Below are 15154 nucleotides of genomic sequence, written 5' to 3' on the forward strand. Positions count from 1 at the left end.
ACATACAATCTATAGGGCATGCATTGCATTTACAAAATAATAGACGTCCAAGCAAAGACTTCCATTTTAGTGATAGAGGTCTGGGCTTTTATAGTCATTTAGTACACTACCTTAAATGGTCCCTACCATCAACATTTATATATTATAGTAAATCTTTTGTGGTAAACAGTACAAGTTATGCGATGACCAAATTAATATGGATTTACAAAGAATATTATAATATCTAATTCTTTACAAAATACATAAGTGGTGTTTTTTTTGTTTTTTTTACAATCTAATGTTTGTGGTTGCATATATACTCCATGCACAATAAACATAGTACAACAACAAAAAATATAATGCTAAGACAAGTCATATCAGTTATTTATGGTCAAATTCATCATCATCATACAAGGCATTTTCCATCGATACATCATCTCCTTGGTAGAGTGGGTTATCTAAAGCAGAATCACCTGAAATTATACAAAATCATATAATTATTATGGTTCTACATTCCATAAGAAATATAATGACATTTCAATGGTACATTTGATACCTTGTAACATGTCATCATCCATAAACACTGGATTGTGTACAAGATCACCAGAAACATTGTCCGTTTCACATGTTGAAATGGCATCCTCCATTGAGTATACAGGGTTTGAGAATCCATCAGTAGCAGTAGAGATGCGAGACACACGATTGTTGGGCTCCACTCGAAGATTTCCAGTTCCAGCCTTCCATAATACACTTTTGTCCTCTGTAAGTTGACGATGTTTAACAGTAACAGGGTCACTGCCTCGTGATCTGAAGTATACCAGAGCAGCAATCAGAATGACTAGTGAAAAAAGAAAGATCTTTTGATTGATGGAATAAAAATGGACCAAACTCACCAGCGATGATTATTAATACTACAACTGAGATTCCCACTACAATGCCAATCTCTCTGCCAGTATCATCATTGTGACTACTTGCATCATCACGATCAGTATTACCAGGATTAGATCCTGTAACCTGTAAGCACATTTACTTACTTTATAGTAATGCACAACCTTGTAAAAATGGACTTTCAAAAAGTAGTTCTTTGTTATTGAACAGTAGCAATTATTGGTGATTGACTGAATTATGTATTTACATACCTTTGATGGAACTGGTGGCACCACAATTCGGGACATGTTCATAGGGAATGGATCAGGTTCATAATTTTTAGGTATTTTGTCTATATAACAATGAAAAAGATAATATAATTAATTAATGCGTAGATTAAAGTACACACAAGGAATCACAAGACATGATTATTTTAGAAACAAAGTGCTATAAATGTAGCAGACTAGCCAATTATTATAGTGCAGTTTGCTGTTCAAATGTGTTCTGCAGATATATCTATTTACAAAATGATCTACCAGCTATGTGATTTTGTATGATTCCTGCAACTGCTTTATAACTTACTTGCATCAACACAGTGTTTACTATCAGGAGTGCCCAAATATCCAGTAGTTTGGTCTTTTGGACATGCGATGCATTCACGCTGTTCATAACCATCCTGGTATTTTCCTTGTTCACATAACATGCATGGTTCAAATCCATTTGCTGAATAATTTCCAGGTCCACATTTCTCTGTAGAACAATTATTGATCTCTATAAATTATTTCAATTTTAAATAATACGTACTCATGCAATCATCTGGATGTGATGCTCCAGTTCCCAATGTTCCAAACAAGTTACCACAATATATACAATCATTCTGGTCATTGAAATCCTGGTAGGTGTCCTTGGCACATAGTTCACATGGTTCCAATCCAGTTTGTTCCACACTGTATGAGCCAGGTAAGCACACAGCTACAAGATAAAATTATATGATGTATAAGTGTGTTACATCTATACTGTTTACTTTTGCAGTCATTAATGCTTGTAGCTCCACAAACACTATCATTGAATGTCAGAGTACTCTGGCCTTCTGGACATTCCAGACAAAACGTTGACTGCACAAAACTGTTGTATCGTCCTTTTTCACATTTCTGACAAGGTGTCAACCCATATTCAGGATTTGCACAGCCAGGATCACATTTACCTAATAGTCATTGCAACAGATCTTATATGGACATAGCTGTGTTTATATTTTACTTACGAAGACATTGTTCTCTGCTGATGGAGGCAATAGTTCCAGTATTTTCTCCATCTGCACAAGGAATACAACTTGTTTGTTCCTTCATTGGTTGGTAATAGCCAATTGCACATGGTCTACAGTCAGCCAGGAATCCTCGAATAGCTGTTTCCAATCCATTGATAGAATAATAGCCAGGCTCACATGGGACTGTGAAAAAAAATTGTAGGTGACATCTACTAGTATTGCAGCAATATTACTCACAATAACATCGGCTAGCACTTCTTGTTCCAGTGAATTGAGTGGTAGTGTTAGCTGGACAACTAATACATCGAGTTTGGCCTGTTGCAGTTTGGTAGGTTCCTTTAGGACATTCACTACACACTTGTACACCATTCTCCACATTTCCATATGTACCAGGTGGACATTCAGCTATAATAACAGAAGGAGCATAAATCAAACAACTGTATGTGATAGTTACTAAGTGACTTACGGCAAAGAACTCCTTCAAATCCTCCTTGTGCCCTTCCAGGACAAAACGGTGCATCAGGTCGGATTGATAGTGTATCAACACAGTAGTCTGCATTGTTGATCCTAAACAGAATATTTTGTGATGTAATTTCATCACGGAATGTCGTTAGTGTGGCATTAAGCTGGGTACTGACAGTAGTGAGATATTCTGCTACATTAACGATGTGGTTACAGTCTGAGTCATCTTCTTCTGGAGCAGGAGTCACTATATCTATTTCTACTCTACCTCCGTTTTCTGTGATGTCAAACTCTGCATAGTAGTTTAATGGATCAAGTAAGTTGATGTCAGTCAAGTTTTGTAAAGCATAGGCAACAGCTTCATAAAATGCTGTGGAATAATCAACAGGTACTGGATAGGCATAGGTGTAGACATAGTCCTGGTCAGATCCATTACATCGTGAGATAGTGAATGAAATCAGAGCACTAAGACGAGTAATTTCATACTCCAGCAGGTGTAGACTCACTTCATCAGTTAGTACACTCCCTCTGCTGTTGCTTACATTACAGAAGTAAATGCCTTCATTATCTGCTTGCGGCAGCTCGATGAGGAGAACACTTGATGTGGCACCATCAATGGGAATGTTTACAGTACTAGTAGTGTGTCTAAAGTACCATTGATAACGTGGAGCTGGCATTCCAGTAGCATTAACTTGGAATAGTGCACCATTAACAGAACACACATATGTATCAAAATCTGTTGGTTGGGTAACAATAGTTGGGATGGTTTGTACTTTGACAATAGCAGGCATTGATCTTACACTATGCACCAAGTTGCTAGCCACGCAAGTATAAATGCCATCATCATCAAGAGTCAGTTGCATGAAAACTAGTGTGTTCTCAGTAGCACCTTGAACAAGTTCACCATCCTTCCACCATGTGTATGTTGGTGTAGGGTCTCCAATAGCAGAACACGTTATAAAGTAATACTGGCCAACAGTGAACAATCCAAATGATTGCGGTTGTTCTGTGATCCTTGGTGGAGTGGCACACCAATAGCTAATGTTTTGTAATCTTGCAATTACTTGAGCCATTGCTATGCTTCTGTTGTAAGCTTCAGCAATTGTCAGATTACTGCTAGATGTTATTTCCAGAAATTCTTGAGATGTCTGTTCAAAAGTTGAGGGAAGTGATCCTACCAAGTCAGCTGGTGAAGCAGCAAGGATGTCTCTAATTTCATGGACTAGCAAAGCAGCACAATCTGCAAATGAGAAACAATTATCAGTTTGTGCACCCAGTATCATACTGCGGATTTGCTGAGTCCAAGAGACAAAAATACTACGTCCAAGACTCTCCATTTGCATTCTAATGTAGCTCAACTGACTATCAATTATTTGTTGTGCCTGCATCAAGTCTGCATTGTCAGTTATTCGGATTGTTGTGACATCAATTCCCAATGCTTGTGCTGCATCAGTATTCACTACATAAGTCGTGTCATTCAGAGTTTGAAAGGTTGCATTATTAACAAACATTGTATTTCCAACTCCTGAAGTAGAATAGGTGCTTTGAAGCATATCAACTTCATTCATCACACTCTGTAAATTGCTGTAACTTGTTTGGTACTGAGTGTTCAACCGACCTAGTGAAGCTATAAGATCTTCCAATGTTTCTTCAGCATTTCTCAAAGTAATGCAGTTCTCTTGAAATTCACTCAGGACAGCATTAGAACCTGGATCAACTATTTGTTGACGTCTTGGTCTAGAAGCATCTCTCTTTACAGTCTGCGCTTGACTGAAAATAGACCTTGCAACTGTAGCCATCACATCAAACACAATGATGTCCATAATATTGTCATTGGAGAAATCAAATGTTCCATATGCATTTCCTTCAATGTAATTTGAGGTGGATTCTTCACCAACTGTGTATTGTATCACCAATTCTAAAAGGTTATTTGGATCACTGACATTTTGAAATGACACAAAACTAATGTTTACAATTTGCAGACCATTACCATCAGACAAATCTTGTATATAATCATATACTGCAAGATAGTTGGTGACTTCCTCCGTTATATTGTTAAGCTGACTTCGAGCAGTCTCCGCAGTTGCAAGAGTGTCCCTGTATTCACTTTCTAAGGTGTTCACCATGTTTCTCGTGGTATTTACCATCTGTTCAGCTATCATCTTAGCAAAAACAGCTGTATTGTAGGCTTGTTCAGCTTCTCCTTCCATCCTTAATAGTGATACAACATCTGTGCTCATGCCATGTGTACCATTAGCAAGTGCCACATCTCGGAATGTCATGCAAGCTTGGTTGAAGAGTAAGCAATCTTTTTCACTTAGTTGCATACCACAAGGATCCCTAGAACAGCATGTATAGTCAATATCAACCGTCTGGGGTGAATTTTCACATGGCATCGTGCAGTCATAAGATTCTCTGTCAGCAACATAGGGATAATCATTAGCAGGCTCAGTGCAAGATGATTCCTGACTATTTAACAACATCAAATTGTATCTCCTAGACCTACATCCATAATCAATGTAATCATTTGATCTCCATCCACAAGATGCTTCGATTTGTTCAATCGCTACCTCATCATATTCCCAGCAATCTACCATCTTTGTACCAGCATCGATTCGTCTAGCTGTATCTTCATAACATGTGGCATCGCACTCAGAGAAGGTCTGAGTTTCTATAGTATCAGTACATGTAGTACAGGTTGATGCAGGTAAACAAGTTGCTGGGCATTCTATGGGTGTACAGAGGCCATTTAGTCTTGTTTGTATGTTATCAACTTGTGGTTGAATGGCAGCAACCTGCTGTCTAATGCTGCTAAGTGTGTTACGCGTGCTCGTGACATTATCATTAGCTTCACCCAAAGCATCAAGTGAATCATTGTATGCAATTTGTGCAGCATTTCTTTCTTCCTTTTTAGCATTAAGTGCTTCATCAGCACGATTTAGTGCATCCATAGCATTCATGTGACGTTGTTTTGATATATTAGCCTTTGTCATGATACCATCCCATGCATTATTTGTAATTTGTTCAACAACAGTATCCACTTCAGGGTCAGAGCCATCAGTTTCAAAGTATCCTACAACCTCAAACTCCAGATATTCCCAAGAGTAGACTCCATCAAGAGATGCTGTACACCACAAGTATGCTGAATACCTGTCAAAGATTGTAATTGCTCCTGGGCTAGAAATGTAAACATCATATCCAACTGTAGTTACTACTGTGTTGATGCTAGTGCCAAATACATTAACTCTGGAATAGCAGTAGCCTGTATAACTACCACCTGAACCACTTGGGTAGTATATGAGGATGCTGGGTTCTGCATACACACCTCTGTCAGGTAAGATGGTTATCATTCCATTCAGTACGAGCTCCTCTTCTGGTCTCGAAATGGTGATGACTTGAGATTCTGGTACATCATTTCTGTACCACAAAGGATTGTCATTGCTCCAGTTGAATGTGTTGATTTCAATGTCAATGTTGTCCAATGACAAGGCTTCTGTTATGCGAATGCTACCTGTTATGATACATCCAAACCCTGTAGCCTCATTGTTTTCATTTAGAGTAATATACACATCAATATCTTCAGAATACTGGTTGAAGAGATCTGGAGACAGCTGTCCTGTACCTCTGAAGAATATACCAGCTGGATCAGTGATGGAATCACGTGGAAATCCTGTAAGTGTAAAACAGCAAGTGAATAATATATCATTAATATGAAGTTAGGTAGAACATACCTCCAAACACACTGAGAATCTGGGTATCAGTACCGGTAATAGTAACATTAGACATCTCTCCATCCATTTCAAAGTTTACATCAACACCAATACTACCAGTAGCCACACAAGTCCACTGACCAATAGATCCTGCAGGTGGTCCATCTAAAATCTGTATAAAAATGATAGTATTAATAATGTAGCATATCTATAATAGCATTTCCTCACATTAGCAACATCAGGAACATCCAAGTATGCATCACCAGATAGTTCAATACTAAGTCCAGAAGCAGAGGAAGAACCAAACTCCTTGTCAAGATTGCCATTCATCCAAACATCTGGTGCAGGAAGATTTCCAGTAGTTGTACCAAAAGGAGTTCTGAATGGTTCAAATGTCATCTCTGCAGCAACAGGTCCAGTGGTTCCAAGTCCTACACCTCCCACATCAGCATTCCATCCATTGTTAGCTAAATCCTGCATGAAGCCCAACATTGCCAGTGCATCTTTCTCGGCATCATTATCAAATCCACCAATGAAAATAGGACTGGTAGCACCAGAGGAAACAGAACTAACAAAGCATATGCCATTTTCAGATTCAAATGTGATATTGAAACCTCCAACAGTCACTTGTAAACTGCCAGTGTATGGCAACACTATGCAAAGATTTTCAGTTTCAATAGGCAGACGGCTACAAGGCATTCTTTCTACCACTTCACTACCAGGTTCAATGCTTACTATGAATTCATTTCCTCCTACACTATCAAGGCTAGTTTGTGGATTAGCATAGAAATCTAACCATGATGGAATCAAGGTTGAAACACCATCAAAATATTGATTGGCCAAAGAATTTTCACTCACAAACTCTTGGATGTCGACTGCTTCAAAAATATTTGTATTATTAGAACAAGAGTTATTTACAGTGGAAGGGTCAGTATAATCAACTTCTAGAGTGTCTGTATTAATAGTGGCCCCTTGCAATGCAATGGGAATGGTTATTCCAGCATTGTCTAGATAGGCAACACCTGAAGTTGAAAGTGTGTTGTCCTCATTCCTACACCAACCACTTGTGGATGAAAATGAAACATCAACTTCTTCTCCATCATCACCCATGATTGGTATGATCTGAGGGTTTGTTGCTTCTCCTGTGTCAGGATCTGTTGCTGGTGGTAATGATCCCTCTGGAATATCTAATTGGTCAAAGATATTTGATACATTGGCTGGTCGAGGATCAGGAGTGATATATAAGATACTTGGAGGAGGAATAGTGTATACCCCAGCATTGGCACCATCAAGTGTGAAGGTTAGTGTGACAATACCAGCTCCCCAGCAAGTCACAATGAATTGTCCACTTGTAGCTGGTGCTGTAATTGTAATTTGTTCTGGAACAAAGGTACAGTTGAAGGCAACTGGTATAATAATCAATTCATTATCAGGAGAAGCAAAGATGGGGAAGGGAGTAGATGAAACACCAGGACGAAGAGTGGGGAAGCCAAACACTGGAAATTCAACTTTTCCTATTTGACAATCCTTTCCAGTGTACCCAGTATCTAAACAGTTGCAGTAGTAATCTTCTCCTCCAACATAACAGGGAGCATCATGTTGACATGGAGTAGGTGCACATGGTGTGATTTCTAAACAAAGAGATGTCACTGACATGAAAAGTTTATATTTTACTTACCATTACACTCTGCATACTCTCCAACCCAGTTTACTTCATTAGCATCAAAATCTACCACAAAGCACATACGATCAGCATTTCCTACTAGATAGTAGCCAGGATCACAATCCATCGTACAAAATGTTGTGTATTCTGTTGCACAAGGTAAACGAACTGTGCCATTACCAATGGCTTGTAGGATGGGACATTGTTTGATACGACAGTATGTCTCTACTCCACTCCATGTATGATTAGGCAGGCAAGTACGATGATTAGCATTTTCAAGTTCAAATCCAAAGTGACATGCAAAAGTGCAGTTGTCATCAGTGGCTCCACCAACCATACCACTGGTACATGCTATGCTACCATTTTGTGGTGCCATGATGGGCTCACATGGGTCAGCTAGGAAAATTGCATAACACTACCCTTTATAATATTCCACAGCACTTACCGACACATTCACGCCCATCATCCTGTAGTGTATAACCCGGCCTGCAAGAACATTCATGTCCACCATAGTAGTTGTGACAGAAGTGATCACAACCGCCATTGTTAGTAAGACACTCATCCACATCTGTTGCACAATTCTTTATCATACATATTTCCTCATCATAATTAGTTCTTACCATCACAAGCATGTCCATCTGCATTAAGAGTGTACAGGTTTGGTTCACAAGAGCAACTGTAGTTTCCTATTATGTTAGTACATGTTTGGTTGCACCCAGATATTCCCTCGGCACATTCATCGATGTCTATGTGTGGTTGCATGTGAATTAACTTGTTTACAGTATTATTAATAGTACATACCACTACAATTTCTCATATCAGGGTCCAGTCGGTATCCCCAGTCACAGATGCACATATATGTTCCATGAGTATTAACACATTCATGTTCACAACCATGATCGGTCCGTGCACACTCATCATGGTCTATACATAGGTGTATATGTGATAGTGTGTTCTGATGCATCTCTTCATATTACCTTGACAAGTGAGCTGATCAAATTCAAGAATATATCCTTGAGTACATATGCAGTTATAAGAGCCCATTGTGTTGCTGCACTGTGAGAAACATCCAGCGTCTGGAGGAATATTGGACTCACAGGTACATCCACCAAAATTATTTTGGCATTCATCAACATCTGTATAAACAACATAAATACATTTTGTATAACTATTGCATGATAGTATACCTCCACAGAAGGTTGTAATGTCAGTAGTCCAAAATGGATCTTCTGGATTCTCTGGAGTAGCAATACATGATCTGTTAGTTGCTCCTCTTTCTAATGAGTATCCTGTGTCACAGGCAATGTGACAGGTCTGTCCAAATGCATAACTGCATGGCTGCACTACATAACCATTGTCGGGCGACACTGGGGGACCATCACATCGTAGCCTTGTACACCTTGGTGTGGGATAGCTCCAAAGATGGTTTGGCTGACATGTTGATACAAATTGACCAAACAAGCTAAATCCAGGATTGCAACCAAATGTACAGTTGTCATCTGTTGCTACACCAGTGCAAGATATATTTCCATCTTGTGGAGCAGCAAGTGTTGTTGAACACGGATCAGCTGTACAAGAATATCACATTATTCTCTGTCACTGTAATAATACAAAACTGATCTTTACCGGTGCATGTATTTCCATTAGCATCAAGGGTGTAACCGGGATTACAGGTGCAATGGAAACTGCCAGCAGTATTTACACAGTTATGTTCACAAGCATGAACTGAGGGATCCAGGCACTCATCAACATCTAAATAAATAAATTCAATTAGTCAGTGGTGTAATGTGGTTACACATCATATTAATTTTACCTATACAGCCATGGTTATCAGTATCTAGTACATAACCAGTTCTGCAGGAGCAGGTATAACTACCAACACTGTTGGTGCATGAGTGAGCACATCCTCCGTTGTTAGTTAGGCATTCATTAACATCTGTATAAGTATTATTTAATGTAAATAATATGTGTACTGAGGTGCACACTATTTACAACTTTACAGTGCATCTATGTTTACCTGCACAAGTTCTCCCATCAGTTCGTAGCCTGTACCCAGGATTGCAGCTACACTGCCAGTAGTTAGGCAAATTGTTGCAAATTTGCTCACAGTTATGTGCACCAGTGGCACACTCATCATGATCTACAATTTAAGGGGCATATATTTGTCAGCTATTGCAATGATATAATTCTTACTTACCAATGCAGAACAGTCCACTAGAGTCAAGAATTTCATGACCTTGGCAAGAACAGGTGAATGAACCTTGTGTGTCAGTGCAGTACACTTCACATCCACCATTGGCAGTGGCACATTCATTGATGTCTAGTAACCAAATCAAATGTTGATACATACTAGTAAAGTAACTATATAGTAAAGTATTTAAACACTGCATAATGAACTATGTAAATGATGATGATCTCATGGTATGCAACATCAGGTATAGTAACCACAAGAATAATATTAACATTTAGTACAGCATTGTCTCCAAGTACATACAATGGATAAAGGTTTATCCATAACATGCATACAATGTATAAAAATGATCATGTACAATTGTAGCATATATATGAATTAAATGATTCTACAATGAAGCATGATCATTAAGGTATGTAACTGCAGGTATGTAACTGCAACCAATCAATTATGGGTAGATAAAGAAACGTACTTGTGCAACTTATGCCATCGCCAGAGTAACCTGGAAAACACTCACACCGGAAGCCGCCATTTGTATTGACACATTGTTGTGGACAACCACCGTTGTTTGAAGTGCACTCATTGACGTCTGTCAAAATACAGTTGATATGGCAACCATTAATATTTAATGAATGTACCATGGCAGGTGTATCCATTTGCAGATAAAAAGAAACCAGTGTTACAAGAACAATAAAATGATCCAATTGTGTTGTGACAGTTCTGATCACAGTTGTGTGTTCCTCTGACACACTCATTGATGTCTGTAAAAATATAGTGTATGTATAAAATTAACAAGAATTTCAATAAAAGCTATTAATAACTCACCATTACAGCTACGTCTGTCAGAATCTAGCTCATAACCAATTCTGCAGGTACAGTAGAAGCTACCATGTGTGTTCACACAACCATGTGCACATCCGTGGTAGTTAAGTTGACATTCATCACAATCTGAAATAAATTGAAAATATAGCTGTGCTGCCTTTTACATTTGGCATAACTGTAGTAGAGCATCCATATTCTAGTGGAGGTTTGATGCTACTAAAATTTAAACAATGTGACTTAAGTTATTCTAAAATAAATGTTGGTAGGCATATTTAATTAACAAAAATAATACGTCCAGCACTATTGGGTTATTTATATATACTAAATGCAAATGAAGCAGTAAAGTAGCTTACCATTATTGCATCTTGGTCCAGCATAACCAGTCCTAGTACAGCAGCATGTATTAGGTCTAATGCATGTTCCTCCATTTTGACAGGCATTACTGCCACTGCAAAGAGCTAAGGAAAACAAGAGAGAGTGTATCGTGGACAAAATAGTGTGATGACTAACGATTGCAACTTCCAGGAGATCCTGAATACCCTGAGCAACATGAAGATGTTGACCTATATGCTCCTCTTCTGCGATAAGCATTATAGGCTCTTCGATAATACCTATATATTATGAAGTGTAGTCAGAGCATGTAGCAACATAGCATATATACATATGTGTTCATATAGAAAAGAGATTTAACTTACACTGTACGTCGGCATCTTCTCCAACCCCACCATCCACAACTGTAGGAGTATGAATAACTTGCTCGGTAATAGGCAGTGTATCGTTGACTGTAGTAGTAGTATGACCTTGCATAGCATGTCCTGTATGTGTAAAATAACACAAGAAGCAAACAATTAATGTCTAATCATCTAGCTTTGTGCAAGGTGTGCATATATATACATATATGTAGCTATGCAACTGCACATCCAGTCCTAAAAAAGTACTTTAGGAAATATCTAAGAAATAAAGTTCTATGTAGCTCGTAACCACCTAACAAATATGTAGAAGTGCAATACACATTAGTAGTACAGTTTTCTGCTTACGGTCGACTGACAGAACATGACCCACTGTTAGTACACTGGGCGTCAGCAGTATGATACTGTAGAGCTGCAAATGCCAGCACTCCAAATATTATGTACGTCAACATCTAGTATAAAAGAGAATAAAAGTCACACAAACACAGCATATGCCCCAAGTTATATAACAGCATTGCTAGCTACACAATCTAACATACCTCATCACATAGTTAATGCAGCCTCATTGAATGTTTTAAAAATTTTACTTGACTGTAGCTGGTCTACCGTTCAGTTTGTATGATTATGAATTAGTTGATTCCTTGTTATAATTGAAATTAGCTATATTAGCAGTGAAAATTTTATCCTCTAAATATTTAGACCTCCATTATTGTAATTGGGATTGCTTGCAAATCTGCGAAATTTTTAGTTTGACACTGCTCAACCTTGAAAATATTACTATTACTAACACTTTACAGTGACCAGCACTGAAGGTCTAACAGCAACATGTGCTGCAGCCTTAGGATTACTTAACCTAATTTCAAGGACTTATAGTGTCGTCTAATTCTACTGACAACTTTAAAATTTTGATTGATAACTTTTATTCTTAATGTAATTGTTTATTGTATTGAGCAGGACTCACAGGCATAATGCCTTTTTCTTTGTATTTAATAATAATAATAATAGACTTATTGACTTGACATAGTGACTGACTTAATGACTGAAAAGGTGTAACAGAAATATCGGATAACTACCCCTCCACTAAAATTTAGCACTGTCATAAAACAGGCGTTTTACTTTTCTTTTGTAATTCTCTCTATATGCATGGGAAACGAGCGATTTGCGGCATAATGGACAGCATTCAGTAGCTAGTCTCGCGTGGTTACAGAGCCTATTTTCGGTTCGGGGTGAGTGCTAGCTATCATGCTTTTTTTTTCTTTTTTAACCTTGCCTACCACCCCCAGCACAAAGAAAGGCACGTGCTGGACAACTGTAAAAGACGCCGTCATGCTTGAGTCCCGGGCGCCGTCATTGCGTGTCAAGGCTGCTGCAAACTCAAGCCGAATATCGCGTAGCAGTATGTGGCCTTTGCGCTGCGTTGTCGCACATTAGCTATATAAATATTGCATGTGCCTATACTGTCTCCGCACGTCTCCAGTCAGTATAGCGTGATGAGAGATTGGTGAGGATGGGAGTGCCATTAGGGTTGGAATAATAAAAAAATTTAATTAAAAAAAAAAAAAAAGCCCGTAGGCTATAGTGTGATTGCGCCATTGTTGCGGACAGATGCATCATAGTGTGCACAAGAGCCTGCCCGGCGTATAAAACTAAGGGGAATAATTTAAAGCTATTAGCCTGTTTTCAAAATAGACTAGCTACATGCAGAAAACTGTAGACCTAGGTCTATTAATTGTACTGGACAGCCATGTAGTAATTATTATATGAGTCAGAGCTGTGAACAATTAACTGAAGCACGCCTAAAACGGGGGTGGACCTGCATAGTTGTTTTTGCATACGTGCAATATATATATACAAGCCTGAGGTTACGTCGTCGTCTGCATGTGCAGAAAACAAACGATGTAGAGTAAAATTGTAGCTAGCAATTGAACGCACGCTGTACTGAGCTATACTATATAGGCCCATGCATGCATCGTCAAGTAATTCAATTACAAATTACTATACTTTTATTCATGTTACCAGTTAGGCACTGCATGGAGGGTGTACACAGAAGGCAGAGCCTGTTCGAGGTGTTTACCCATAGCCTAGGAGCTTAAGCGAAAATCTTTGAGCTAAATATCCTAAAGTTCATGCCAAGCACCATATACATACATTCACAAGGGTGCGCGATGATGGTAACTGTCTCCTCACTTCGCCACGATACTGGCCAAAGCAATATACTGTAGCTATATTGGCAGCAATGTCATGTTTATTTGCTCGCTCGCATGCGCATGTAGCTACGCCCCGCGCAGCATATAGCTAATAATTTTTTTGTATATTATGATTAAAGTACTTGGTAAAGAGCCTGTATACCAGAAGGCCTAAGTTGTTTATATTAACTTCACTATTATTATTATTATCGGTTAAATAGGGCAGACAGCCGAGGCTGATTAGGCCCTGCAAGGTACAAGTAAATACATTACAGACATTCTATTATGGTCTCTGAAAATTTAGTTAAATTATCCAATATAATATATAGATAATTAGCTATACTTCTATTACACACAACTGATTAAACGTACAATTTTTACCTTGCTTTAGAAGCAACACGAAACTGCAACGAATGAGCTATACCCTCTCCAAACAATTCCGCGCTGCAACAAAACCTTGTGTCAGTAGCTAACTAAACACTTACGTATATAGTGAAGGTGTGGTTGCATGCTGTGCATTTGTATAGCGCCGTGAAAGTCACGCGCTTTCATTTGCTATAAATGGCAATGTGGCTACCAATGGCTTCCGGGAATTGTACTTAATATACGCACCAGGGTTTATAGTGTATTTGTGCCACACCCAGACATGCACGATCTTTCACAGTTGTACGCGCGCCGCGTTAACCAGAATTGTTTATAGGTCGCGCGCCCAGCTCTATACTTACACTGAAGTGTGTAAAAATGTCGCAATCTATACATGGCGGTATATATAGTCTATAATTATATGTTTAAAAGTTACAAAACAAATCTTATTGTATCTGCAGTGTATGGACAAGTGTTCTCAGTATTAGAGGGGAATACAAAGTGCATGTAGATCCTTAAAACTTTGTGACATCTGTATACTTCACTTTCATATTGCTGTGCAGAGGCCGGCTTTCAGTGACACTCATTCAATCCGCCCAACCATCTGTGCTGAAGTTTGTAAGACATGCAGTGGTTAAATTTACCTCGAAATTGCACTACAGGAACTATTTTTCATCCTGATGTTTCAGACCTTCCATTTTTGCCTCACCTCAAGGAGTCTGCTAAGCTGTCTTACATCCTGGCTATTGAATGCTCTGTAGACCCAATGGTTGTTGAATTGCACCAGTCTCTTTTATCTACTGACTTTCAGGATGCACCAAGTGTTGATTTCAATGCTCTTTCTGTTGGTAAAACACCAGTTTCTAACATATACGGGCTCGTAGCAGTTTACATTCCTGCATGTTGATTATTGGAATTCCACTCTCAAACCGTTAACTGTACAGAACAAAAAATTTCT

The 15154-nt window shown here is 38.6% G+C and overlaps 1 protein-coding gene across 1 annotated transcript; it reads right to left on the bottom strand.

The window, feature by feature from the left end:
- Positions 1 to 134: 134 nt before the first annotated feature.
- LOC136268100 (uncharacterized) lies at positions 135 to 14345 on the bottom strand. Its single transcript, XM_066063331.1, has 30 exons — positions 14215 to 14345; positions 11996 to 12099; positions 11654 to 11773; positions 11469 to 11569; positions 11312 to 11416; positions 10962 to 11084; positions 10775 to 10897; positions 10609 to 10725; positions 10143 to 10265; positions 9963 to 10085; positions 9759 to 9881; positions 9572 to 9697; positions 9133 to 9513; positions 8923 to 9081; positions 8747 to 8869; positions 8566 to 8691; positions 8391 to 8513; positions 7961 to 8341; positions 6511 to 7913; positions 6304 to 6454; positions 2577 to 6242; positions 2348 to 2515; positions 2108 to 2293; positions 1871 to 2050; positions 1651 to 1818; positions 1429 to 1596; positions 1119 to 1198; positions 873 to 993; positions 536 to 817; positions 135 to 452 (listed from the first exon to the last, which is right to left on the bottom strand). The coding sequence occupies exons 2-30, from the start codon at positions 12097 to 12099 to the stop codon at positions 361 to 363; spliced, it is 9246 nt and encodes a 3081-aa protein (XP_065919403.1). The 5' UTR covers positions 14215 to 14345; the 3' UTR covers positions 135 to 360.
- Positions 14346 to 15154: the final 809 nt, after the last annotated feature.

This window comes from Dysidea avara, chromosome 10, assembly GCF_963678975.1.
Source record: "Dysidea avara chromosome 10, odDysAvar1.4, whole genome shotgun sequence".
Classification (NCBI taxonomy): Eukaryota; Metazoa; Porifera; class Demospongiae; order Dictyoceratida; family Dysideidae; genus Dysidea; species Dysidea avara.